The sequence below is a fragment of the Tuber melanosporum genome, assembly GCF_000151645.1.
Source record: "Tuber melanosporum whole genome shotgun sequence assembly, scaffold_96, strain Mel28".
In the NCBI taxonomy this organism is placed as follows: domain Eukaryota; kingdom Fungi; phylum Ascomycota; class Pezizomycetes; order Pezizales; family Tuberaceae; genus Tuber; species Tuber melanosporum.
The window spans coordinates 135,455-160,558 of NW_003299146.1; the positions used below are offsets into that span (position 1 = coordinate 135,455).

The following is a 25,104-nucleotide window of genomic DNA, read 5'->3' on the forward strand; positions in this document are numbered from 1 at the left end:
GGTGCACATTTCAGTTTTGTAGCAAGAGGCTTTCATTTAGGGCCTGGTGTTTTTTTTCACTCTTGTATAAAATCTTTCAACAGCTAGGAGTAGCAGTTTTGACTCTACCTTTGCCCTTCCGACAGTTTTTGGAGATATGTTTAATGGCAAAATATGGGCAATTGTTCACCAAAAGACCACTAATGGAGTTTTTTTTTGAATTCCACTGTTATGAAAAGTCCATTCTCTTCTGCCTTCTATACTCTCTCTCCCCCCTTTTTTCTTCTCTATTTACATTTTAGACTTTTCCTCAGGTTTTTCTATACGAGCTGAGGTTGAAAGTGTTGATCAAAGCATATGTTTGATAGTCTAAGACAGCTACGGATTCTGAAGGATTCCTTCTCATTTAATATTACGAGCACCACACTTTACTTTAACCTCTTAGCGCGAGTGACAATGTTTCGAGTTCTTACGGTACCATGGCTTGATGGCTTGACAGCCCTTCCCCGCGAATACAGGGATGAAAATTTTTTATATCGGTGTAACGTGTATTTTGATCATATTGCTGGTCATATCATGTTTCTCCACGAAGCGTGATCGATCCCCGTCTTGGCTATACGAGCACGGTTCGGCACCGGTGCTCGTACAGCACTTCACTGGCACAAGTATCTGGGGTCGCGCAAGGGCTTAGTTTTGGTCACATTGCACCACAATGGGATCACTTTTTTCGTCTTCGCTCTGGGAATATTTCGACACCGCGCCTGTGTTATGGTTACGCTATCAATAAGGCTGGCTTCTAAAAGGAGGTGGACCTTATTGTACCGGTACTTGTGCTCACCGCAGGCAAGAGGTATCCAAAAACAGGAGTCAGGAGTTTGTATGGGCGCTCGGATGCGCAATGATTTTTTTTGCCATACAGTCGCACCTCGCTATCCCGGACGGCTAAAATCCGAAGAATCCGTACGGCACAGCGAGGGATCCGGGACAACGGGCCAGGCTTCGGTAGAAGGAAATTCAGAGTTCACTGAGATTCATACGAGACAGCGAGGTATCCGGATTATCGTGATCCGGGACAGCGAGGTTTGACTGTATATCTTGCGAACCGCCCTCTTCGGGCACTCGAGCGCTTCCTGCCTGCCATGAGCATTTACTCGAGCACATCGCTTGGCAGGAGGTTTTGGAGTAAGTTCAAATGATCCAAATCGCGGGGGTGGGTTCCAAATGCGCAAGACATGGCATGTTCCAAGGAGTCATCATCATACATCCCACGGACCCCCCCAACCACAAGGAACACATCAAATCGTCTCGAGCATCCGTGGGGGTTGGGGGTCGATAGGACAAGGAATAGTACGCCATTTTCCTGGCACCCGCAGTGCGAGAGTTTTCAGGACTCTGTGCTCTTGTGAATAAATTTATCCACGAATCTTTGGCCCATTTAGGAACCATAAAACACGATATCTGATGAATAGAAGTGCTAGTGGGTCAAGGAATCGTCATCGGTCCCCACTGAATTTGGAAGCAGGCATGACGAAAGTCTCTGCTCAGGACCTTCACAGCCCTTAAAGAGCACTAGGGTAGCTTGACTGCTAGGATTGAGATGCAGTTATTGAATAGCAGGAAGCCCCGCTTCTCCTTCATTTTAGCACAAACTGCTGGAATGTGAGACGTCGTCCCCGACTTCTTCAAATTCTGCTGCCACAGATAATCCCTTTTAGGGCGTCGGGGAAAGTTTGGGGTTAGAGGCTCCCAAACCCCAAAGTTGAGAGGCATTTTGTAAGTTTTCCGGGCCCGGGGCTGATCCCTCTATTCCCTTGAATTACCGAGAAATTTTGCGCAAATGAGAGGTAACGGTACTAGCGGTGCTGTCAAGTTATTTATCATACGAATCTACGCTTGCGATATTGGCTCCCCTGTCTTTCTTTTGAGTAATTCCTATTCTTTCAATCCTCAGGCTTGTCCTCGTTCGGGTCTCCCTAATTTTTTTCATCACACATTCCCGATTCCCGAATGTCGGATTAACCCCCTGCACGCACTGTTCGCTGGCTATTCAAGTAGACACGCTGGATCTTATTGGCTAATAGGTAGTGCGAGTGCTAGCTATGTGAGCACCCTATTGGTCGATTGAACGACAGCTGTTAATCGACCGGGGTATCGATGTATTTTCCACGGTGCCGGTAAAGCGGCTTTTCGTGAAAGCCAAGCGACTTGTAACCGATCATGAGGATTTCGAAAGGGAAATCAAGATTCAACACAACGAAGGGGCGTTGATGAGTGACAGATCTGTAGTTTTGTGAGAAGCGATAATGTGTTAACGTGATGTAGTGCTGTTCGGGATTGGATTTTAGCGAGCCTGTTCCCCATTCCCGATGGGGTTTCAATGTCGTTGCTCTGACTTGCATGCAATCCCCGGATTGCTCCGTTTCTTTTTTCTTGCCCCCCTAAGGGAACCTGAGAGAACTGCGGAATCAACGGGGTGTGCGAGATGATATGGTACTCGAGTACCGTACGGCATGGTAAGTATCATATGGAAGTCTCGAAGATGGTACGCGCTCTCAATGGCTCCTCCTCGGTAACTGCGCTTTTCTATTAGAAACACAGAGAGTGAGTGATTCGAGAAATACCTCCCCTTGTCTTGGGTAGGGGTTGGTGGTTTAGGGTTGCGTTTGGCTTATCGGACCCCTCCGGGCTCCCACTGGGCTCGCTTCTCTGCGGATTCCTTATGGCTAGGCAAGTCTTTCGTCGCATTCTTTTGCTTCATCTAGTCCATCGAAGTCCACTATCGGCTAAAGAGGGAAGTGGGAGTTTTTCAGCAGTGTTTCTACTCGTGTGATGATACCGTAGGCAGAATAAACCCTACCATGCTGTTACGTTCGGTTGCTCCATTTTCAATATTTTTGGGCAGTACCGGCACGAGTACTGTACTCGTACAGTACTTGTAGGCTTTCTTCCAGTGCGCCCCCCACGATTGACGTCCGTGAGCCTTTGCCGGCATGGGACTAAAGAGACCATGGCTATTACGATACTATATTTTCTGGCTTGCAATAATACTGGTTATCTCGGCTGGAGCTCACGCTTTTTGCAACACTTGTCTACGAGTATTACTCGTACTAGGCAAGAAGTACGGTATCCGAAAACACAGGGATTAAGGAAGAAATACACGGCAAAAAAAACCTGTGCATATCTGGGCGCCAATACCGTACAGGATATACCCCCTCTGTTTTCCGATATTTCTTGCCTGGAACAGGTACTTGTAGCGACGATCTACGGTACTCGTACAAGTACAGTACAGTCTTTGCGCCATACTCGAGTAGAAATTCATCAGATTGGTTCCCTTGAGCCTTAAATCTGAAAAGTTTCATGGATGAGAGGGGCGCCCGTAGGCATACCGGTATTGCTTGTTGGGTCCTTTTTTATTTTATCAAGAAGAAAGTGCTCACGCGATCAGGATGAGAGATTCCATCCCGCGATTATCCCTTTTTTTTTCCTTTTCAATCACGGCAGTAGAGGACGCACGAGCAACGCGCCGATAATTTACAGCGGTAGTCTACTCTACTTGTACGATAGGTGGCTTCGCACACTTGAAGGGTTCCTCCTGAAATTACCATGGATGGGCTTGGCTAGTCTGAATTATCTCCGGAGAATTTCTACGGTTCTGAAGCTGGCAAAAAGGCACGATTTCCCAAGTTTGGGAAAATGGGTGGGTGGATGATGGGGAGTGCTGTGCGCTCAAGTGCTAGTCTATGGAAAACCGTGCCGCTATGCGAAGAGAAGTGCCGGGGTCTGGACAAGAATATTATATGGTAGACAGCCCCCCATCATGGGTTTGTCATTCATGATACTTTTATGAACCTACCAATGATCTCATGGGGGGGAGAGGGGGGAGAGAAGGCCGGTCTATGAATTTCTGAACTGTCCATTGCCCGTTGTGTCAATCTACAATGTATATATGTATGCACTCTAACTTACCAACGGGTTATAAGTTGTGTAGTGCGAATAGCATGATAAAGTGCGTGCCATTTCGTGGAGGTGGGGGAAATGTTTTTCAAGCCTAGGCGGAGCCATTTAGGAGGGGACGTCGTTGAAAAACTGACCAATCACAGATGATTATCACCCGATCCCGGCTGTATGTCTTTTCCCTCTTCTCATCTTCTCATACCTTTCCCCACCCCCGTTCACCTCTCACAATCCCTCCAAGCACTGCACTTTCTGGTAACTGGTAGCCGTACAAATGGCCGCAACATACCGGTATTTGTACCAATATTTTACATCACTTCCGATAGACTGAAATACACGACTCGCTCTCTTTTTTTATATTCCACATTTTGTATTCTATTTTATTTATTCGCCTTAGGAACACTCTTGACCTCGCTTTAGGTAATATTTTTCGAGCAGGACGAATCGAGGTTCACCCGCAAAACGCCAATTTGCGGTAGCCCAAGGGTGAGGGAAGAGGAAAAAAGGGGAGGAGGAAGAAACCTGGCTTGAATAGATTTTCTGCTAGAAATCCCATATTTCGCCGTCTACGGGAAAAGGATACGACTGCGGAGTTGCTTATTCTTAGCAACTGCCTGCGGCCCACACGCGGGCTCAATTACTTCTCTTCCTTTCTCTTCTCCTCATCATTTCCCCGAGGACGCTGCTATCCCCGGGTTAGCTTCTTCTCTAGATCTCTGGCCTTACAAGTACCTCTTGCACTCCTCGCCGCCCTATCCCTTCCCGCCCTTTTAGCCCCACCTGCGGCCAGCCTTTCTGCCTGCAACTTCCCGCCCGCGTATTCATTTCAAACGCATCACTCTCCCATAACCTAATAAGGAGCGGTTCATTCTTGACGAAATCCCGAGCGATATTATGAACAACGATGGCACTTCCCTGTGGTCTCACCACCACCAGGCCTCACCGACCTCGGGCGGATCAGGAGACAATGCTACCGAGGACTTTTCAAGTCTATTCGACTTCAACAACATTCAGTTGAGCATGTCTTCGCCATTCGACACCACGGGTGCACAAGATGATCACCCGGCCATGGATACCGACTTTACGAATGCCGATGAGCTTCGGGCAAATGGACAGTCAAGTGATGTGGGTGGCCCACTAGACACGGCGGGTTTATTGGGTTCGGAGGACATGCTGGATCTGCGGTTTCATGATTTGCATTCGTTGCGGGCGTCGCATCAACATCAACACCATCACCATCACCACCAACAGCACCAACACCAGCAGGAACACCATTCGCAAATGCTAGCTCGCCAACACATGATACAGGGTGGGATGATCCCCCCTACCCCCTCGAGTATCGACCTTCAGACCGGCCTTCCACATGGCCCGTGCTCGCATATGGGTTCGCAATCGGATATCATGATGGAAAGGTATAATAGTTTAAGAGATGAGCAGGTGTGATTCTTCACCCTTGCCTATCCTGGCAATCTTTAATTGAATCACTGACATTGATAGATGATATTTACACCTCTGGTTTCACCTGCGGTCACTCCCCTGGACACCAACTTTGTACACCAGGTTCCTGAATTCACAATACCCGGCTACTTTAGCCCTTTGACCTCTCCTGCCCTCGATGCTCACCCTCATAGGACCCATATGCCCAATCCACATATGATGCACACCCACTCCCAATCGGCATCTCCGATTGACCCAGTTGACTCCCCGAACATCAATAAACGGGGAAGCACAGGCCGACGAAAATCGACCACGTCCCGTAATCCTGCCCGGGTGGTCCGGGAGTCGCCAAGCATGAAGGCGCAGAGGAAGAAGTTACCAGCAGCATTGGCCGCAACCCCAGAGCTCGCGAATGCACTTTCGAAACAGCCCCCAACCCCCACGGCGGTCCGGCAAAGTGCATCACAATGCCGGGGTCGGGAGCAGATGGGGTTCCAATCAAGTACAGATGCCTCATCGAACGAATCGGTATCTCCTGAGCCTCTACCGGAGGTCCTGATGGCGCCCCCACCACCTCGAAATGGCAATTCCCAATCCCCACAGAATGGTCGATCAGACGATGGGTCGTCCACCTCAACAACACCTGGAGCACCAGCAACCCCCGCGTCATTGATGAAGTTGACGAAGACGAATCTGCCGACAGAAGATATCCCGCCAATAGCTATGGAGACTTCCGATTTCCTGAATGGCGACGTCGAGAGGGTAATGGCCGATGCTCCCCTGGTTTCCCGGAATGATAATGAAGCGGGAGGTGGAGGGGCAACTGCGATTATGGCGTCCCCGCATCTTGATGCAGACAATCAATCAACGCCCACTATTGGAGCTAGCAAGACACCATCACTGAAGCCGGTGCCTTCATCAGGTAGTAGTGTCTCATCGGGGTCAAGGCATGAAAGTCCGATAAACATACAGACGCCGGGCAGTGTCCTTAACAAACAAAGGGTTAACAAAAGTGGGACTAGTGGACGCGGGGGGAAACGGGGGAGCGTTAGTTCGAGCCCTGGGCTACAGCCCAAGATTTCGCCAAGTATCAAGCCTCTATTACCTTCAGGTGAGTTTCCAAAGTGGGCCCTGATTACCCCCCCCCCTTGTCGTTGGTGCACAGTATGAAAGGGGAAATTTTTTCCTCGGGAAGCAAACCGCCTGCGCATCCTGCTCGGGTATTGGCGCCTTTTACCACAGATGAGGATTTTCCTCAGGCTGCACGGCTAAACCTTATTCGTTTCCAATAACGGGAAAAGCGAGCCCTTCTCCCCGTCCACCGATCGTCATACCACAGCCCACTATAGACAAGACCCCCCGCTAACCTCGAATCCCCCCATCCAGGAATGACCCCCGAAGCGTCCACCCTCCTCCTGAAATCCAACTACCAAAACATTGTTGAGGGCACGCATAAGCAATTAGGTCTCTCATACCCAGCCGACCTCTCGACAAATCTAACCTCGAAACGAACATCACACAAGATCGCTGAGCAGGGCCGTCGAAATAGAATCAATAACGCACTCACTGAGATCGCCTCCTTGTTGCCTCAAAAGGCCACTCCCTCTTCTTCCGGCGGGGGGAGTAATTCCGATGGAGGAGGTGGAGGAGAGGGTCGGAGTAGTATTAATGGTGGGGGTGGAGGAGGCGGCGGAGGAGGTAGTGCGGGCGCGGGACAGGCGAGCAAGGCCAGTACCGTCGAAATGGCGATCGATTATATTAAGCAGTTGAAGAAGGAGCTGGAAGATACGAAGGGTAGACTGGCCGATGCGGAGAGGAAGTTGGGGGAGAAGGCTGGTGGGGAGAGCTGATCCTTCCTTCCGCCGGGCGGGGGCTTTTTTACTTCTTTTTACCTTTTTATAATTATACCTCTTCTTGTCCCTTCTTTCCCCTGTTCTCTTTTCCTTCTTTATGGGGGGGTTCTTTTTTTTTCTTCGCTGGCCTAGGGATCCGCGGTATGGTGGAACAGTCAATGGAGGGGGGAGGGTTTGGCTGGTGTGGCCATGCTCGGTTCGTATGCTGCGCTACGATTGGAACAAAGAAAAAAAGGCCTCGGAATAGCTTTGCTTCGGAGCGGGTACGGTGTTTTTCCTTTTTTTATCCATTTTACCCCATTTTCCATCTTGTCCCACCATATCTCTTACCACTTACTCTCCATCCATTCATCCTAGCATTTCCATTAAAACTAACTAGTTGGCGAAACCCTTTTTTTGTTTTTACACTTTCCTTTTCGAAGGTTGGTGTTAACTTGGGGAAAAAAAGAAAAAAAACCTATTTATTTATTTTTATTTACTTGTATGTATGTGTGTATGTATGGATGTGGGGATGGAAGGAGGGATGCGTTATGTATGATGTTTAGGTGTAGGTATAAGATAGGTATGGCGGTGAACTATGTTTTGTCGAGTCGTGTTGCACGCGAAGTACTGTTGAAGGAAGGAGAATGGAAAAATAGGAAAAAAGAAGTGGCGAGTGAGGGGGTGTGATTTTTGGAAGACAAGAAAATGGCTCGGGGAGTACCGGTATGGTGTACCGGTATTTGTGTTGGATGGATGGACAAGTCGGGAGAAGGACAACACTCTGCACAATGTTCATCCCTCCTCCATCCATGCACCTATTCAACCGAAATGAGAAAAGAAGAAAAAAATGCAGAAAACTCCCTCACAATTTTGATCCACGGACAAAAATACTCCATCCCAAAAGCAAAAACAAAAAGTAGATAAAACTCCCCACGCACCGTGACCCAAGACTCAATCGAAAGTTAGTAAGGAAGAAAGGAAATGCGATAGAAATATTAGGCCATCAAGACCCCAGCTCGACCACATCCTCATACCTCGGCAAGTCCACCCAGATCTTCTCGAGCACCATCTCCCGCTTCTCCCAGATAATCTTGTACCGCTTCCCGTCCTGCACTACGTAGTTGCTCTGTCTGGGCGCGTCGCCGCAGAGCACGGCCATGCAGCGGCGGGTGTAGCGTATATTTGCTTCAGCAGTTAGGATGCGCGGGGGGGACCATTTTTCCGAGGGAATTTGGGGTCGTTGAATGTTGGGGGGTATGGTCGCTGCTGGTGCAGGAGGAGTGATGGGGGTGTTGGTTTGCGGGGGGGTTAAGAGGCAGCGGAGGTCTGCCCCCATCATCAATTCTAGGACGGTGCTCGAGCGGGGGGAGAGAGGTGCTTGTGTCGTTGGAACAGTGGTAGCGGTAGTGGTAGAGGCAGCGGAGGTGGTGGCTGTGCTTCCAGTGGTGGGAGGGTGTGGTTGTCTCCGTCGCCTCCGCCTCGGTAGCGTCTGGTATCGCGGTAGCGACCGCTCCTCGAGTGATGGTGAGAGATCCACACTTGCGCTTAGCGCCTCTAGCCAGTCTAGGAATATTTCTACTCTTTTCGCGGATAGCAAGAATTGCTCTGTCTGCGCGCGCAGGCGGATCACGAAGTGTCTCCTTCGGTTTCTCATAGTTAGCACGTGGCGATGATATGCAGTTCTGGGAGTGATGTGCACCCCACTTTTTGTAATCCGCCGCAATCCCCACCTCCGCCAGCTGCAGTGTATAACACCCAATCAGCTCCCCGGGATAATACCCCACCGGTCTCCTGCCCACTATTTTGTTACCATCACCACTACCCCCACTATCATCCCACTCGTCCACCCCTTTTGGCTTCCTGCTCGCAAAAAATGGGGTACGCTTTGGCTTGTGAAGTTTCAGCAGTGTCCCGTGTAAGACCGCATACACCTTTCCCCACTTGCGCACACCCGCCCGGTCGAAAGGACTACTTAGTTCCATCTTTTGCTCAAATATGGCTTCGCGGTGCAGGGAGCAGCTGTAGGCTGGCAATTGCTCTTTCCCTTCCTCTTCACGCGGGGAGATTTTGAAGCGCGCCGGCGGTAGGGAGATGTCATTGTAGCTGGGTGGGCTGGTGGGGATCAAGGGAGCGGGGGTGTTGGGGAAGGTGTTGTAGCCGCTGGGGTGACAGTGCTCTGTTGCGGTCGGGGGGAGGGGGTTTGGGTGTGGAAGGAAACTGGTAATGCGGGAACCGCATTCTCCGTCAGTGGTTTGGGGGCCACCGATGTTTGACATTTTTGGATTTTCCCTTGTTTTTGCCAGAACAAACTGTTTGTTTTTGGTTGGTGATAGAAGTTGGTATACGGTAAGTGGTACTCTTAAGGTACAACAGCAGTTGTAGTAGCAATTGGGGTAGTAATAGTAGTGTAGTAGCAGTACAGTAAACTGTTGGTGTTGCCCAACGCTGGACAGCTATCAACCGACTCCCAATATGTACAGTACCCTGCGAGTGGGCACGAAAGCGTTTTCACGCACTCTTTCCCCACCACCCAACGAGCTCGATTTGGTTTATTTTAGGGAAGTCCAAGCTATTATACAGGCTACCCCGCCAGCCCCGGGGGATCCCGAACGGCACGTTCCTTGGGTAGCGGCTTGAGGACCGCTTATTGTGTTATGTGTTATCCCAGAAGAAAAAGAAAGCTGGGACTCGTATCATATAGTACCGGTATCGTAAAAAAGCAGATAAGGAATTGTAAGGCTATGTATGAAATAGCCGGAAACTAGTGGTAGGGTTGTCAGCACGGTCGAGTTAAGGTACCGGTACTTGTCCAGCAAGTACGGTGGGCAAGTTAAACCTTCAAAGCAAGAACAACAAAGAAATTCCGGTAGTGAGTGTGGGTGCGGGCGAAATTTAATCCTGATTCAGGGTGGATTGGGGGAGGGAGCGAGAAAAGTGTCGTGGGTAGTGGGCTAGGGAGCAGAGATGTGAACTATAAAGAAATTATTAGGTGATCTCTTGAAGGGATTGATTTATTGAGCTGTACCGTAAGGTTTTCTTTTGCGAAGAGATAGAGGATGATCGGCGGAAACGCCAAGTAGAAATATGAGTGTCTTGTGATGCGATCATCCTCTGAAGGTCATTTGCTATCCCGCTGGCTTTGCCATTCACTACCCCGACTTAGCGGGGTAACTTGAACCCGAAGCGTTACTCGAGTAGAGCGACAGGCCGCGGAGCTGCCAGCACCCAAACATGCCAAAGATAAGTTACGGTATTCCTTTGGTATGAAGAAATCCCAGACTCCTGGCACAGCACGGTACTGGTACCGGGAAGGAAGTTTTCGTACAAGCCGGGATTGTTTTGCTAGTTAACACTCCTATCTTGTACGAAAAATTCTTACCTAGCACTTGTACAAGTACCATCATATCCCACTTTTTTTCTTCCTTTTCCTTCCCCTCCCCTGTAACTGTAACTAGGCTCTTTCCTAAACTGTCTTGGTTATGGTTTGAAGCAGCAACAACTTGCTTAAGGGATAGGAGAGAGATAGGAGAGAATGTGTGCACTGCATTGTAGAGTGGTGTACCGCACAGTTAAGTACGGGTAGGAAACAAATCAAATTGCCCCGACACTTCATCCCGAGGTTTCATGGCTTGCCTTTTCGCTGGCTCTCCCTTACAACCAGCGAGATGCGTCCCCCTTCCAGAACAACGCAGAAAGGTTTAAAACAGGCGCATCACTCGTGTGGGAAACGGCATGAAAAATGGAAGAAAAACCACCTTCCTCTTCCCTCATTCATGCTGCCGGTAATCAATCGCAGCGGTTTGGTTTGGAGCGAGTTCTGTTTACCGTACCTCTGCAGCAGCGGGTAAGACAGTCTAACCGTTCCATCACATAGATATCGATATGCGTGCAAGCATATAGGTATTTGAGTAAATGTATCCCGCCTGTATGCCGGGGTTCAATTTGAGGGGGTTTCCCCCCTGTTGGACCACTCAGCCTCCGAGTCGAAAGGTATTGTGATGTATATATAGAGGTGTTTGCTGTGAGGGAGGGGTGGGGAGAAAAGAGATGAAAATCTCAAAAAAGCCCCTCCCTAAATAGTTTGATAAAGTCTTTGGCGGCCCAATTTCTTTGGCCCAATGGGGGAAGTCAAAGGTGCGAACCAAGTAAGAGAGGGTGGATACCGGTAGGAACAAAAGGTATTTAGTGATGCCGGTAGATTAAAGGCCGGGGTGAATCCACGGGCAGACGACCGCCGGGAGCATCACACAGCAATGGAAGGGAATGGGGTGAATGTCTGGAGTGAAAGTGTGAGAGAGGGGAAATATGCATAGAATCCCGTAATACTCCGACTCAAAACAAGATCAATACCGGTATGAATACCGGTATGAATACTATTTTATGGTGGCGTACTCGTGAAGCAAAGGTTTTTTCATTCATTCATTCATCCATTGATTCATTCGATCAAGGCACATCAAACCATCATGTTGCAGCTGAAGATCGAGTGTACCAAACCACCATTCCATACCCGTACTTCAAGAACTCCCAAATTATCGTGAACACCCTCAAGATCATAACTTTTACTGGTATCATACGGTACGCACGGAGGAACGGACGAATAAAGCACCACATCTCACCCCAAGCTAACTCTCGTCAACCACTCTGCGTCGAACAAGCCCTCGTCCACCGCCTCCACCACAACTTCTTTGACGATGGGTCCCATTTCAACCCCCTTCAACAGCTCACCTTCATCCCCGCTCTCGAACGTCACCATGGCCTCTTTAACTGCGGCCTCGATTCTAACCCTCACATCGCCTTCAAGCCTCTTCGCCCCGCGGTAGTAAACACCCGCATTCTTAACCAAGACATCTCTGCTCTTCGCCGCAGCGGGGACACCCAACTTGGCCCTTAAGATTTCCACGTCCCCTCTCGCGATGTGAATCTCGGACTTGCCCGGCTCAAGCTTGGCTGCCGCGGACAAGCTTTTGGCAGCAAACGCGTAATGTCTCCAAGCCAAATACGCCACGGCCTCCTCCTCCTCTTCCTCCGTCTTATCTGCGGCGGTAGAGGCAAGTCGAATATGAGCGTCGGCTCTATCGCATAGTTCCTGAAAGCCTTGGGTCGTGCCTTCGGAATTCGGAAAGGCTAGGTGGATCGCTGCTTCCCACCCTGTGAGGTCGGTCAAGCCTGCTCTAAAGCTAGCTTCTCCAAGTGACACCTCAAAGTTGGCTTTGGCAAGTGCGACTTCCTGCTCTCGCCCTGTCTCTTGAGATAGTGGGATTATCTTTGACGACAACAGGGTTTCGCCCATGGATTGTGCCCAGGACAACGACTTTCCTCCAAGGTTCTCTACCGCGCAAAGTGGCAGCAATGACGCACATGCCTCCAGTTGAGCAAGTGCCGTGTCTAAAATTTGACTCAACGTCACGGGAGTCTGTACGATCACCCATTGCGCGTTGTCGCTTCCAGACCCTTCACTCATCTGCTCATCTTCCCGGCCCCCCTGGCTGGGAATGGGGTTCCCGGATCCGCCCGGGGGCTCATCGGCATCCATGTCAGTGTCTCCATCTCCGGCGCCGCTACCGTCCCTTGGGCCGAATGAGGCGCGCTTGAATTCTTGGACCTGGAGGCATTTCTGAAATATCTCCACCGCTTCGCACAAAAATTTCCAAGCTTCAGACCGCGCTTCGATAGGTGTGTTCTTATACTCGACCAGGGCTTCAGCAAGGCTGCAAAGTGCTTGCCCCGTGTTGCTATCGTATCCAGTTAGCTCCACAGAAATTATCAAACTGGATTGGATCGGAGGAGGGACCCACAATAAGGCATCTTGATTGTCGGGATCCAAAACTAGGCATTCCCGATGGCTCTGCACTGCCTTCTCTAATAGCAATTTTGAGGTTACGTCTGAAGGAGTGGGGAGCAGGTTTTGGTGTTGTGCTAGCTGGTATAGCAAACGCGCTCTGCAGTGCCTAGGTTAGTGGGTGAACCTCTTGTGACTAGATGAATGGAATCCAGTTGCCTATTATAAGTCGCATCAAAAGACCTCGAATTCCTCTCCAACGCCGCCTCGTAACTCTCTATAGCCTTAAAGTAGAACCTCCCAGCCTAGTATCGTCCGCACCATCCATCCATCCATCCCACAGGTGTCAATTCCATCTTTTCACAAATCGCTACACAACAAATGCACACATAACGCACCTTAGCTTTATCCCCAGCCCTCCACCGGTCCCCAGACTCCTCCAATCCAATACCAGCTACAATTCCCATACCATCAGTACCATACCCATCCCGATCACCAATAGCACAAGTAAAAAACCTCGCTAACCATCAAGGAATTCCTCTGAAGTTTCCGGGAGCTACCGGGCCGGTTTCCGTAAATTAGCCTTAGGACTTGTATTGTGGTTTGAGGGATTGGTGTATGCATACCTCCTTCTTCCGCTTGTTACTGCGAACAGGCGGGAACCTACGTTTAGGCATTGCGGGGGGGGGGATTCACTTTACAAGTGGCGGGAGGGGAAGATGAGGCTGAGAATTAGAGTTGGTGAGAGGGGTTGTCACATGTCTGCCTTTATTTATCGAACCATCTTTTCCTGAGCATGGTCCGGTATGATAGAAACCTACGGATAGGAATTCACGATGGGCATCATTAACTATCGTACCTGCCCCTCCACCCCCACTCGAAAAATTATGCGGACAAGAGCCCTACACGTACATGATCTGGTATAATATGATGGAAAAAATCAAAGTATGATATTATGATATAAAACAATGCTCAGTCAAGTCAATCAATCACCTATAACCTCCTCCCCAACAACCTCCTTCTTCCCAGCCATAACCACCTCCACAGCTCCATCCAGCATGCTCAACCTTCCCTCTAACAGTTTAACCAACTCCTCAATCTCCTGCCTCTGGGTCTCGATCTTCCCCATTAACTCGGTATTAGTTCCCTGCACAACCTCAATCTTGCCCGCGACCTCCTTCTGCGCGGCGAGTAGTAGTGGCGTGAGCTGTGCCGTGAGAATAGTCACTGGAGGTAATGTCGATGGACTATTCCGTATATCAGTACACATCATTACGGTAGAAGGAAAGGAAAACAGAGCAAAGGTAGTGCGGGGGGGGTAAATACGAAATGGCAATCTCCCCAGGCGCAGCTGTCGCTCTGCGCTCCTCCGCTTCTTTAGTTAATTCGTCAAGAGCATTCAGACCAGCAACCACGTTCCGTTCTTTCAGGATGGTTTCGTATTCTCTCTATGTATCTTTGAAATTAGCCACTGCTTCTTTCATTCATTCCATTCCCTCCTGTACAGAGCGAGGGTACCGAACTTTAGCACTGCTATCCCAAAACCCGCACATCTGCTCCCAGGCGTTCCTGAGAACGCCCGGCGCGCGCCGCGCCGGGGTTGGGAAGCATGCGGCAAAGTTCTCGTACGAGCACGTTTTTATGCTGCGGTCGAGGGCCGCGGTGAAGATGTTGCGGAGGGCGGTCGCACGGATGCCTTCTGCTAACTCTTCCTCTGGGTCTGGCTCTGTTGTCGATGCGGGTGGTGGTGGTGGTGGGTTTGGATCGGACATTTGCTGCGTGATTGTGGTGGGTTGATGCGGGTTTTTTTTTAGCGTGATGGAGCTGGGTTGTGGTGGTGGTGGTGGCGATATTTTCAAATGGTTTTTGTGTGAGCAGAGTGTTTTGTTTGGTGTTCCGTAGTGAAAGGTCGCGTGGCCCAATGGCAAGGCGCTTGACTACGACTTTGAATTGAAATCAAGAGATTGCAGGTTCGATCCCTGCCGCGATCATTTTGTCAACTTTTTTATACCCCCCTTTGACATTGTGGATGACTTTAGACTATGTTTACCGGTACTCACCCTTTGCTCAAGCCATTAGAGATCAGGTGAGACAAACCTCATGTGACCCACAGCCGTACCGTATTCTCTGCTCGTACTGTATTCTTGGGTTATGACGAGAAATTTATGATTAAGAGGTTTCATCATCTCGTGCTAATTGTTGGTCCTGTACCAAACGGCTAAACGTTGGAACTTCGATCATGTGCAAGGCCGCCGGGACTATTCGCAGCAGTGGGATGGGATGCTTGATAACTCCGCGAGTGATCATGTATGAATCATGAATTATGCTTTCATCGTACATAACAGGGCATTCTGTTCCCCCCACCCTTTTCCCCTGCTAGCTCACTAGCCAGCTGTCCTTCCAATTACTATTCCAAACGACCCAAGCAATGAGCGGAAAGAAAAAGGAAAAAAATGAAAACCGTTCCATTCTGAATCCGTGAGTATCATGAAAAACCACTCCTTACCTCGATGCAAACTGCAGAGAAATCTTGAAGATGGGGGAAATCAAAGAAATAAATGAGAAAAAAATCGCTTGATAACTGAACGGAGAATAGAAGGAAGCACCGGGGCTGGAAAGAGAACTAAGAACGATAGCTGAAAATATGAAAAAATAGAAAAAATAAAAATAAGGAAAGGGTAAGATCTATACATAAGTATGATAGCAGTAACTTCAGGGAAACAGACAGCGAGCAATGAGCACCACCGCCATAGCTCTTAACTCTTCCTCCCACTATAAGACATCAAAGGATGTCACGCCGTATACACCTTGTCTCCAAGCCCCAACCAGCTCTCCAGTTCCACGCCCAACGACACACTAAAGCCCAAGACCCCTAATATAAGATGCACCCCTTACATAGCCTAATGCTCCAGCAGTCCATCCATTTCAGCTCCGTTGAAACGTGTCCCACACAGTCTGAGTAAATGCTTCTCGTTCAACCTAGTTGGTCTCATCTCTGATAAGAGCAACAATCATACTGTATAGGTAGAAGAAGAACATGACAAGATGAAAACCAAGTTTGATGAAAGATTCCTATAATTCAATGTGGTAGGTGGTTAGAGGATGAACAAAAGCAGGAATATAACGGACAAGACACCTACCTTCTTGTGTTTGTTCAGTGTTCGGAAGATCTCCGTAGCATCCAGGAGATGAGCATTATCCAGAATCCTGTTCAATAAGTCAGCCCTGTGTTAAAAGAGAAATAAGGTATGGTAGATTTAAAACACTTATAAATCCTGCCCCACAATGACAACCAATCACGTCATAGGGGTGTGGACCTCCAGGAAAAAGGAAAAAAAAAATAGGAAAAAGGAAAGTGGAAAAAACACCCCAAAGATCAGAGAAAGTGCTTACTTCTTAACGTTAAATACCACAAGCGGTAGATTGAGCAGTAGCGCTAGCCAGTACCCATTGACCAGAAACAAAGCGGTGAGGAAAGCGTGGACAGCGGCTTCGGGAACGATGTAGGTGTTGAGGCGGTTGCAAAGATCGATGGGGTTAATGTAATCGCATTCGAGGTCCGAGTACCTGAGCCAAACCAGGACGTCAGCTCCCGGACAATAAACGGGAAAGAGGTCTCATCGGTTGAAGAGGTGGGCAGAACTTGATATATATATACGAACATTATGGTGAAGAAAACTTGAAGAAATAGGTTGACGGCATTTAATAATACTGCTAGAAGGTATAGCCACGCCTCACCGGACATGATGATTTCCGATTATTTTTTTGTGCCGTTGATCGCTTCGTCGTTGATTAAGCGCGTGATCGGTAAGATGTTAGTAAGGGAAAAGGCAGAGATTAAGGCAAACCGATCGTAAGATGCAACAATCCACCAGGTTGAAAGACTAGGGGTCAGCAACAATGAAGTTAGCGATCTGTCCTGTGGAGTTGAAAAACGGCTTTGCTCACGGAAAGGAGGCGGAAGGTGGAAACTGGCGAGGATGGGCGGGTGAAGTGAGAGGGACTGCTGTGAGAAGGGAAAGAAGGTTTTCGAAAGAAAAGCAAGAGGAAAAAAGCACGGAGGTGCTTGCTGGCCAAAGGACTTCAGGGATTAAAGAAAAAAAACAAAAACAAAAAAATACCAAAGGCCATCCACGGCTAAATTTATGAGAATTATCGGTTACCCTCTCTTCCTTTTTCACCACAACCCTCGCATCCGCCTCCGATATCCTTGATTTTGGAATGCTCTGCTCGGTGACGTTCCGTTGCTTATCGGATTTGTACTAGTGATAACCGCAAAAGTGTGCTTCTAAACTCACTTAAAGAGTATTGTGATAACCTGTCGACTTTCAGCTCTGAGCCGCTAGCAGATGATACCCATAACCCTGAACCATATGTACCTGTACTTTTAAGTATCATGATCTGTCGCCGGAAAATCATAAAAGCTCACTCGAAATATTTTGCTTATGATTTTGAGTGAGCACCTGATGCTTCTGGAATTCTACCCAGGGGTTTAAGGAGACATAGGGTTGGTTTCGGGTATCTACTAGCCGTAGCCCCTACGTTGCTTAGGCCTAGTATCACATGAGCTTTGAGAAATGCCACGTTGGCTTTAGGAGGCTTGCGTTGAGGCTCTTGTTCGGACAGCGCTTCATTGCACTGTATCATATCATACTGGATCCACCTAGCGGCGGGCTTAGGGGTAGGGCACTTAGCCTGGTCTAGAGGGGCAAAGTTTCTATTGCTAGGCATTCTGGCGGTGTTATGTCTTCGGAAAACATGACCTTCGAAAGTCTTTTACCATTCTCTATTATTTGCCGCTCCTGAATTCGCTATCACTTTCGTTAGCCCAGTCATTTTGCTATCAACCCTCCAATATCGTAGCCATGCAATGGCTTTAGGTATCCACAATAGGGTATACTCCGGGCTTTAAGCTGTGTCAGCTGTGTTATAGCATAATTTTATCAACATTATAATAATTTCTGAAGAGATATCATATCTGTTTCAAGTCATGGCAAACGGTGATCGCCATCAAGGTATTGCTGGAGTATATCGGTCTTGAGAAGGTATCATACGGCAACTAATATTTGACCTCAATAGGGCTGTGAGTGCACTAGAGTCTGATGGTGTAGAGTAAGGTGAGTGTTAAGCATGTATATGAAGAGTGGAAGGGGGCAGAAACGCCTGTCGACTGATATCGGAATCATTGAGGCTAGTGTTTTTTCGATAGGTTTGTATGATAAGGGATTTACTACGCAGAAAATTATAGATGAATTCGTGGGTATGGATGGCAGTTCCATTGATTATGTTTGGTTTATATTTATATACTCAGCTACCCCAGGAACACGACCCCCTAAAGGCGTCAGATCTTCACCCATATTCGAAGGTGAGGGTGCTTAGTCGGCTAAGTTCTAATAACATAAGAGTTTTCGGCGTGTGCTGTTAGTGTAGGTTCTGTGTGCCCAACAATTATTGTTAGATTTTGGTAAGCTTTGGCGCGCAAGATGCTATTGTCGGGAATACTATCCAGCGGAGATTGGGATATCGATTTTGAGGATGAAGTACGGGGAGTGATAGAAACTATGGGCATTTTGTGGGAGGTGATCTAATACAAAAATCAGCCATAGAGCTGGCAATTCACCGCCGCAAAATACCCACAACTTCCGGTCATTCCCTGTATAGCTGTTGCGCCTCTGGTATAGGGGATCTGGGAGCCGCCATGCTCGTTGGAATCTAGAATCGTGTGGCTTCAATATGTGACCCTTTCAAGATTCCATAGAGTTTGGCTATATCAGCAAATGGTTCAGGGAGCACCGGAGAGGGCCAGAAGTGAATGCTACTTCTGTTTAAAAGACCTCTAATCGCCGGTATTATTAATTTATTGGTGATGTAGTATGTGCTCAACTTGGCTCTGAAGTGAGCTTATACTGGAAGTCGGGCCATTGCCACTCCGTGGACTTTGGCCCCTCCTTGACCACATTTCCCATGATACGAGAACTGACTACGCTATCTATAATACGGGTAAAGAAAACACCACCCGGGACACATATCCACACCCAGAGCAAGGCAAAGCCTTCTCAGCAACATACCTCTGGCACGCATGCCAGTAAAAGATAATTGGGCAAAAATGCCATTTTGACTTCACGTGTTGTCAATGCACCCTGGGGTTGGAACTTCGGGGCATACCAGGTTCCGTCCAAGCTAGTGGAGGATTTGGTGGATCAGAGCAGGGGTAAAACACGCCAAAAAGCTTAATGGGTAGTCCAGCACAGTAAAGAATGCTCTTGAATGATGGGATCGATCTTCATAATTATTATAGTTGGAAGCTGGTGGGGTGCGTGAATGCCCGATGCACGGCGGGGCGAAACTCGTCAAAAGAGTAGTCGAGTACAGTACTAGTACAGTACGTATCATGAGAGAAGCAGAGGAATTTCTGGAAAATCCGGAACATGATCTGAACGCAGATACGCTAGTAAGTAGTGTAAGTATCACAAACCGAGACACACCAATATTCTGGGGTTGGGAATACCCTCCGGGGTGCTCTTTCGATTGGACCTGAAACTCGGTGCTGTGGGAAGTGTTCACTTGTTGTTCGCGTCTTTGTGACCTTTATGTATAGTTCTTGGAATCCGTCGTTGGTCACCTATTGTACAAGTGCTTAGCTGCCACATGGAAAAACCGCATCGGATTGGGAGGTGGGCGTGGGCAATTCGGGGTCGCTGTGCTGCTCCCCTCGTGTGTTCCCGCAGGGTTGAGTTATTGGGTAGGCAAGGATTTGGGGATCAATGTTTTACCACCCACACTATTGATGGGGCCTGGGAATCTCCTGCTGCAGAATCACTTGTGTAGAAGAGTTTGGAAATCCAGTTTAGGCGCTAGGAATTTATATGGCAGCTCATATGAAAAGGTACCTATTTCAAAAATTTCCGGTTTCAGGGGTTCACACAGGGTCCAGCGCTGCAACGATCCCCCCAGATCTTGGCATGCTTGTCGCAACAGCCAGATGTTTCGCTGAGCGGGGGGGCAACTGTAATTGAAAAGCCGGGAGGCCTGCGGGTAGCGTCGTTTCTTGTGTGAAATGCACGACTCGGAATCGAATATGTCACCGAGCTGTGTGATATGAAAGGCTAGGAGGTTTGCGCTGTACCGATAGATGGTAGAACCTGTGTGTATGATGCTATCGTAATAAAGATGGAATATTATGGCGGGGAAACTAATTGGAAAACGAGAATGATGATTATGGTGGTGAGGATAATGATGAGGATGCGGTAAGGTGCCTACCACTGGCTGGTATGCTCATCCCTAAAGTTCGTCTTTGGGCGACCAGTTGCTTTGGCATTACCATACTGGTACATATATATCCTTTTGGCAATTTCCGGGAACGGCAAGGGTTACAGCGCTTTTGTCCAGGCGGAACTTCCGGTACCGGTACTCCACCATTGTTGCCTGGGTTCTGAGTTGTCAGAGAGCTGAGGGCGAACAGAAACGTATAGAAAGTTGTAGACATTGGACAGGGGGTCTCAGGCTGCGATACCAGTATGATATTCAAACTACTGGCGATAAGATAACTCGACGAGGCTGAGAAGCCCCGCGGTATACGAGGGGGTCGGAGGAACTGTAAATTATTTCGCAGTGACTTTGAACAACGAAAAAATTTCGCAAATTGAGACGAAATTTTGCACAGTCAGGGGAAAGGGTCTGGGACTGCTTCAATCAGAGCAATTCCAGCACCTTCTCTGGTTCTTTGGGTTTCTTTGCCGCGGGGCTTTATTTGGTGGGGCTATCCCGTTTTTGCGGCTTTGTTGGAGGGTGTGGAATCTACTAGAATGTGCGGTGCCGAGTCTTGGCACCAGGACTCCCCCCTCTAAATTCACCACCGCTTCGCCCCAACTTCTCTCCTCTTCCTCCCTCTCCCTCAGAATAATCATCGTCTAGAGAAACACTCTCGACTTTTCTCAGAGCCCAATCAATTTCTCCTGCATCTCCTCATTCACCTCTCTATTTCCCTGCACCTTTAGAGATTCATAGACCCGAGAAGGTATGCTATTATTCACCCCACACTCTTTGCCTTATCAAATTTATTTGCTTCCTTTCGATGGGCATCTCTCTGCTTTGTGGAAATATGACTGGGGATTCGTCTGCTTGCTTTCATTTAATGTTTTTTGGTTTGCGGTTAGGCTAATTTGGTATCCGTCCGTAGATAGCAAACAACCATTGCCATGGCTGAAACCTTCGAATTCCAAGCTGAGATCTCTCAGTTGCTCTCCCTCATCATTAATACTGTATACTCGAATAAGGGTACGGCTTTCGAGTCTGGGTTATTCCGGTTGTTCACAAACTTACTTTTGATTTAGAGATTTTCCTTCGAGAATTGATCTCCAATGCCTCAGACGCTTTGGACAAGATTCGCTACATTTCTCTTTCCGACGCTAGCGTCTTGGAAGAGGAGAAGGATCTGAAAATTCACATTATCCCTAACAAGGAGGCCAAGACTCTTTCAATGTATGTTCCCTGATTTTTATGGAAGCTTCTTTAGTTTTGCTGATTGATGTTTTGAATTTAGTTTTGATACTGGTATCGGCTTTACTAAATCTGATTTGGTAAACAATCTTGGTACCATTGCCCGATCTGGTACAAAGCAGTTCATGGAGGCCCTGTCCGCAGGTGCTGATATCTCGATGATTGGTCAATTTGGTGTTGGTTTCTACTCGGCATATCTTGTTGCCGATAAGGTTGAGGTTGTTACCAAGTCGAACGAAGATGGTTAGCTTCTCCCTTGACGCTTGACTGTTGCTGGCCTTTTTTAGCTAACCCAATCTTAGAACAATACATCTGGGAGTCGGCTGCTGGTGGTTCTTTTACTATCAAATTGGATGAGACCGGAGAAAGAATCAAGCGTGGTACCAAGATTGTCCTTCATATCAAGGATGGTCTGCAAGAGTATCTCGAGGAGTCTAAGATTAAGGAGATCGTGAAGAAGCACTCCGAGTTCATTTCATACCCTATTTTCCTCCACGTCACCAAAGAGGTTGAGAGAGAAGTTCCTGACGAGGATGAGGAGGAAGAGAAGACAGAAGAGGGTGATGATAAGAAGCCCAAGATTGAAGAGGTTTGTTTGATTTTTTCGTGTTATTTTTTACATATCTAACATTTGCGCAGGTCGATGAAGAAGAGGAAAAGAAGGAGAAGAAGACCAAGAAGGTGAAGGAGACCAAGGAAGAGGAAGAGGAGCTGAACAAGACAAAGCCCATCTGGACTCGTAACCCCTCCGACATCACTACTGAGGAGTATGCCAGCTTCTACAAGTCTCTATCCAACGACTGGGAAGATCACCTTGCTGTCAAGCATTTCTCGGTTGAGGGCCAACTTGAGTTCCGCGCCATCCTTTTTGTCCCCAAGCGTGCTCCCTTCGACTTGTTCGAGACCAAGCGCTCCAAAAACAACATTAAGCTCTACGTCCGCCGTGTATTCATTACTGACGACTGTACTGATTTGATTCCGGAATGGCTTGGTTTCATCAAGGGGGTTGTCGATTCTGAGGATCTCCCACTTAACTTGTCTCGTGAGACTCTCCAACAGAACAAGATCTTGAAAGTTATCAAGAAAAACATTGTCAAGAAAACTCTTGAGATGTTCAACGAGATCTCCGAGGACCGTGAGCAGTTCGACAAGTTTTACAGTGCCTTTAGCAAGAACATTAAGCTTGGCATTCATGAGGATGCCCAAAATCGTCCTGCCCTTGCCAAGCTTCTCCGCTTCAACTCTACTAAGAGCGGGGACGACGCCACATCTTTGACTGACTACGTTACCCGCATGCCCGAGCACCAAAAGCAGATGTACTACATCACTGGTGAGTCTTTGAAGGCAGTTTCCAAGTCTCCCTTCTTGGACGCTCTCAAAGCCAAGGACTTCGAGGTTCTTTTCTTGGTCGACCCTATTGACGAGTACGCTATGACTCAACTCAAGGAATTTGATGGCAAGAAGTTGGTTGATATTACCAAAGATTTCGAGCTTGAGGAGACTGAAGATGAGAAGAAGCAGCGTGAGGAGGAGGAGAAAGCTTTCGAGGGATTGGCTAAGACTCTCAAGGAGGTTCTCGGTGAGAAGGTCGAGAAGGTCGTCGTTTCCCACAAGTTGGTTGATGCTCCCGCTGCTATTCGTACTGGTCAGTTCGGTTGGTCTGCCAACATGGAGCGTATCATGAAGTCACAAGCTCTGCGTGGTAAGTTTATCTCTTTCGGTGTTTGTTGACATATCCCGACATTAATTGATCTAGATACTTCGATGAGCTCGTATATGGCATCCAAGAAGACCTTTGAAATCTCTCCTAAATCACCAATCATCAAGGCCTTGAAGGAGAAGGCTGAGGAGGAAGGTGGTTCCAAGGCCGTCGCTAGCATTGCCACTCTCTTATACGAGACTGCGATGTTGACTTCTGGCTTCACCCTCGAGGAGCCTAATGCCTTTGCTCAGCGTGTCAACCGCCTCATCGCTCTTGGTCTCCAAATTGAGGAGAAGGACGATGAAGAAGAGCCTGAGGCGGAGGCAGCTCCGGCCGCCGAATCTTCAGCAGCCCCTGAGAGCTCGATGGAGGAGGTTGACTAAACTTTATGATTTACGTTTCCTTCTTCAAATAAAAAAGTTTCTTTGTTTCGTTCTCCTTCGTGTACTTTTTTCTTCTTCCTGTCCTTCGGTTAGTATGGTGATGGACGAACGACAGATATAGGGTAATGGATTTCATTTTCTCTCCTCCCCCCCTTGTATTTCTTTACCGAAGAAATCATTCGTTAAGTGCATCGAGGGCTGGGGTTATGAATACCATTGATGTTTAAAGGTTGAATTAATTGAATGCAATGGCGTTTATCAAAACTTGTTTATTGTTTGGCATGCCACAGTATCGTGACTTGTAGAGTGACATACCGTGAAAACTCTTGCAATCCACCATCTTGGTTAGAATCCTGAGATTCAGAGACAGATCCCCCCGAGAAGGATTAGCGTTTTCCTGGTATATTGAGAGATTGGCCCCCTGGATGTGTTGGATCTCGTTAACTGGTATTCGCAATTCTGTTGACCTGTCAAACCAAACCTATTGTGGGATGACGGGCTGACGGAGATGGTGGATTCCAATTAATAACATATATTCGGTATTTACTAACAACCAGGAAGCCGTTCCTACCCGGGCTCTCTATCCTACGGCATTACGTTCCAAGCGTTTTTTACGGTATGATACAGTGCGGCACTGGAGTGTATACAAGCACTACCATTTCCTGGGCCGACCCTCTGCAGAGTCCGGCAGTCCGGAAGATATGAAAGTCAGTCTACAGCATTTCGAGCGCATCATACCCTAGACGATTCCTCCAAAATACTTTTCCAATGCCCAAAGAAAGAAAAGGTCCTACATATCATACCGCTCGCACCCAAATTACCGTACCGACCAGCGAGAAACAAAAAGGAAAAAAAACGCAACCAAAATTCGAGTGTGCCCGTTGCCCCCCCATCCTCCCGAGCGGGTATCAGGTAGTCTCAGAGACACATATCCCGTACTGAGTTATGTACAGTACCCCCCTGGGGAGAGCAAGCAAAGTCAATTTCCGGGTGGCGGTTTTTTCGGGTCCCGGAGCGCGGACCTCCATAATATGGAGCGGTTTGTGCGGTGCTGAGTGATCGGTTTGAGTGCTTGGGATTTGCGAGTTACGGTATCATAGCTCTTGTAGGTGGGTTACAGTATCATACTTGGTTTGAGAAATTTGTGATGTCAGAAGTTTATGCAGGGTCCAAAAAATGCACTTATCTCTCCGAAACCTTGACATGCTCATCGCGACAGCCAAATGTTTTACTCGGCGGAAAATAGCTGTAACTTCTGGTTGCGTTGGAAACCTAGGGAAATGATCCTTTTTGGTGTAAAAGGTACGGTACGACTAACGATCTGATGTGCTACAGAACTGTACTCGTAGCTGTGCTGTCTTGTAGGGTAGTGTACTTCTATACCCTGAGCGGCACTGTATTTTAGGCTAGCCTTTAGGCGCTGCTATGCATCATTTTCTCTATTCATAGAGACAAGTTCGTTCGTTTTTTTGGGAATTCTGCCCAAGAATTTGTGGCAGCGAGTGGCTTCACCAACTCGACCACTTATGATACCAC

The 25,104-nt window shown here is 48.1% G+C and overlaps 9 protein-coding genes; 4 read left to right on the forward strand and 5 right to left on the reverse strand.

Moving 5' to 3' along the window:
• The first annotated feature begins 4,173 nt into the window (after positions 1-4,173).
• GSTUM_00012106001 (uncharacterized protein) lies at positions 4,174-7,522 on the forward strand. XM_002842348.2 has 2 exons: positions 4,174-6,481; positions 6,757-7,522. The coding sequence occupies exons 1-2, from the start codon at positions 5,431-5,433 to the stop codon at positions 7,218-7,220; spliced, it is 1,515 nt and encodes a 504-aa protein (XP_002842394.1). The 5' UTR covers positions 4,174-5,430; the 3' UTR covers positions 7,221-7,522.
• Positions 7,523-7,660: 138 nt separating this feature from the next.
• Positions 7,661-10,100, reverse strand: GSTUM_00012107001 (uncharacterized protein). XM_002842349.2 has 2 exons: positions 8,910-10,100; positions 7,661-8,845 (listed from the first exon to the last, which is right to left on the reverse strand). The coding sequence occupies exons 1-2, from the start codon at positions 9,479-9,481 to the stop codon at positions 8,209-8,211; spliced, it is 1,209 nt and encodes a 402-aa protein (XP_002842395.1). The 5' UTR covers positions 9,482-10,100; the 3' UTR covers positions 7,661-8,208.
• Positions 10,101-11,652: 1,552 nt separating this feature from the next.
• Positions 11,653-13,699, reverse strand: GSTUM_00012108001 (uncharacterized protein). XM_002842350.2 has 6 exons: positions 13,611-13,699; positions 13,510-13,540; positions 13,383-13,438; positions 13,140-13,289; positions 13,001-13,062; positions 11,653-12,937 (listed from the first exon to the last, which is right to left on the reverse strand). The coding sequence occupies exons 1-6, from the start codon at positions 13,659-13,661 to the stop codon at positions 11,818-11,820; spliced, it is 1,470 nt and encodes a 489-aa protein (XP_002842396.1). The 5' UTR covers positions 13,662-13,699; the 3' UTR covers positions 11,653-11,817.
• Positions 13,700-13,912: 213 nt separating this feature from the next.
• Positions 13,913-14,819, reverse strand: GSTUM_00012109001 (uncharacterized protein). XM_002842351.2 has 3 exons: positions 14,508-14,819; positions 14,311-14,432; positions 13,913-14,231 (listed from the first exon to the last, which is right to left on the reverse strand). Exons 1-3 carry the CDS (start codon positions 14,535-14,537, stop codon positions 13,970-13,972), a joined length of 414 nt encoding a protein of 137 aa, XP_002842397.1. The 5' UTR covers positions 14,538-14,819; the 3' UTR covers positions 13,913-13,969.
• Positions 14,820-15,295: 476 nt separating this feature from the next.
• On the reverse strand, positions 15,296-16,729 carry GSTUM_00012110001 (uncharacterized protein; the record flags this gene model as incomplete). XM_002842352.2 has 4 exons in its annotated part: positions 15,296-16,056; positions 16,125-16,191; positions 16,378-16,551; positions 16,647-16,729. 4 exons carry the CDS (start codon positions 16,727-16,729, stop codon positions 15,964-15,966), a joined length of 417 nt encoding a protein of 138 aa, XP_002842398.1. The 3' UTR covers positions 15,296-15,963.
• A 12-nt stretch (positions 16,730-16,741) lies between these two features.
• On the reverse strand, positions 16,742-17,403 carry GSTUM_00012111001 (uncharacterized protein; the record flags this gene model as incomplete). Its single annotated transcript, XM_002842353.1, has 3 exons — positions 16,742-16,868; positions 16,933-17,246; positions 17,311-17,403. 3 exons carry the CDS (start codon positions 17,401-17,403, stop codon positions 16,742-16,744), a joined length of 534 nt encoding a protein of 177 aa, XP_002842399.1.
• A 1,909-nt stretch (positions 17,404-19,312) lies between these two features.
• GSTUM_00012112001 (uncharacterized protein) lies at positions 19,313-21,338 on the forward strand (the record flags this gene model as incomplete). Its single annotated transcript, XM_002842354.1, has 4 exons — positions 19,313-19,435; positions 20,992-21,001; positions 21,164-21,261; positions 21,318-21,338. 4 exons carry the CDS (start codon positions 19,313-19,315, stop codon positions 21,336-21,338), a joined length of 252 nt encoding a protein of 83 aa, XP_002842400.1.
• A 6-nt stretch (positions 21,339-21,344) lies between these two features.
• On the forward strand, positions 21,345-21,567 carry GSTUM_00012113001 (uncharacterized protein; the record flags this gene model as incomplete). Its single annotated transcript, XM_002842355.1, has 3 exons — positions 21,345-21,397; positions 21,446-21,465; positions 21,527-21,567. 3 exons carry the CDS (start codon positions 21,345-21,347, stop codon positions 21,565-21,567), a joined length of 114 nt encoding a protein of 37 aa, XP_002842401.1.
• On the forward strand, positions 21,567-23,836 carry GSTUM_00012114001 (uncharacterized protein). XM_002842356.2 has 5 exons: positions 21,567-21,726; positions 21,786-22,072; positions 22,123-22,491; positions 22,549-23,185; positions 23,240-23,836. The coding sequence occupies exons 1-5, from the start codon at positions 21,609-21,611 to the stop codon at positions 23,566-23,568; spliced, it is 1,740 nt and encodes a 579-aa protein (XP_002842402.1). The 5' UTR covers positions 21,567-21,608; the 3' UTR covers positions 23,569-23,836.
• The last annotated feature ends 1,268 nt before the right edge of the window (positions 23,837-25,104 follow it).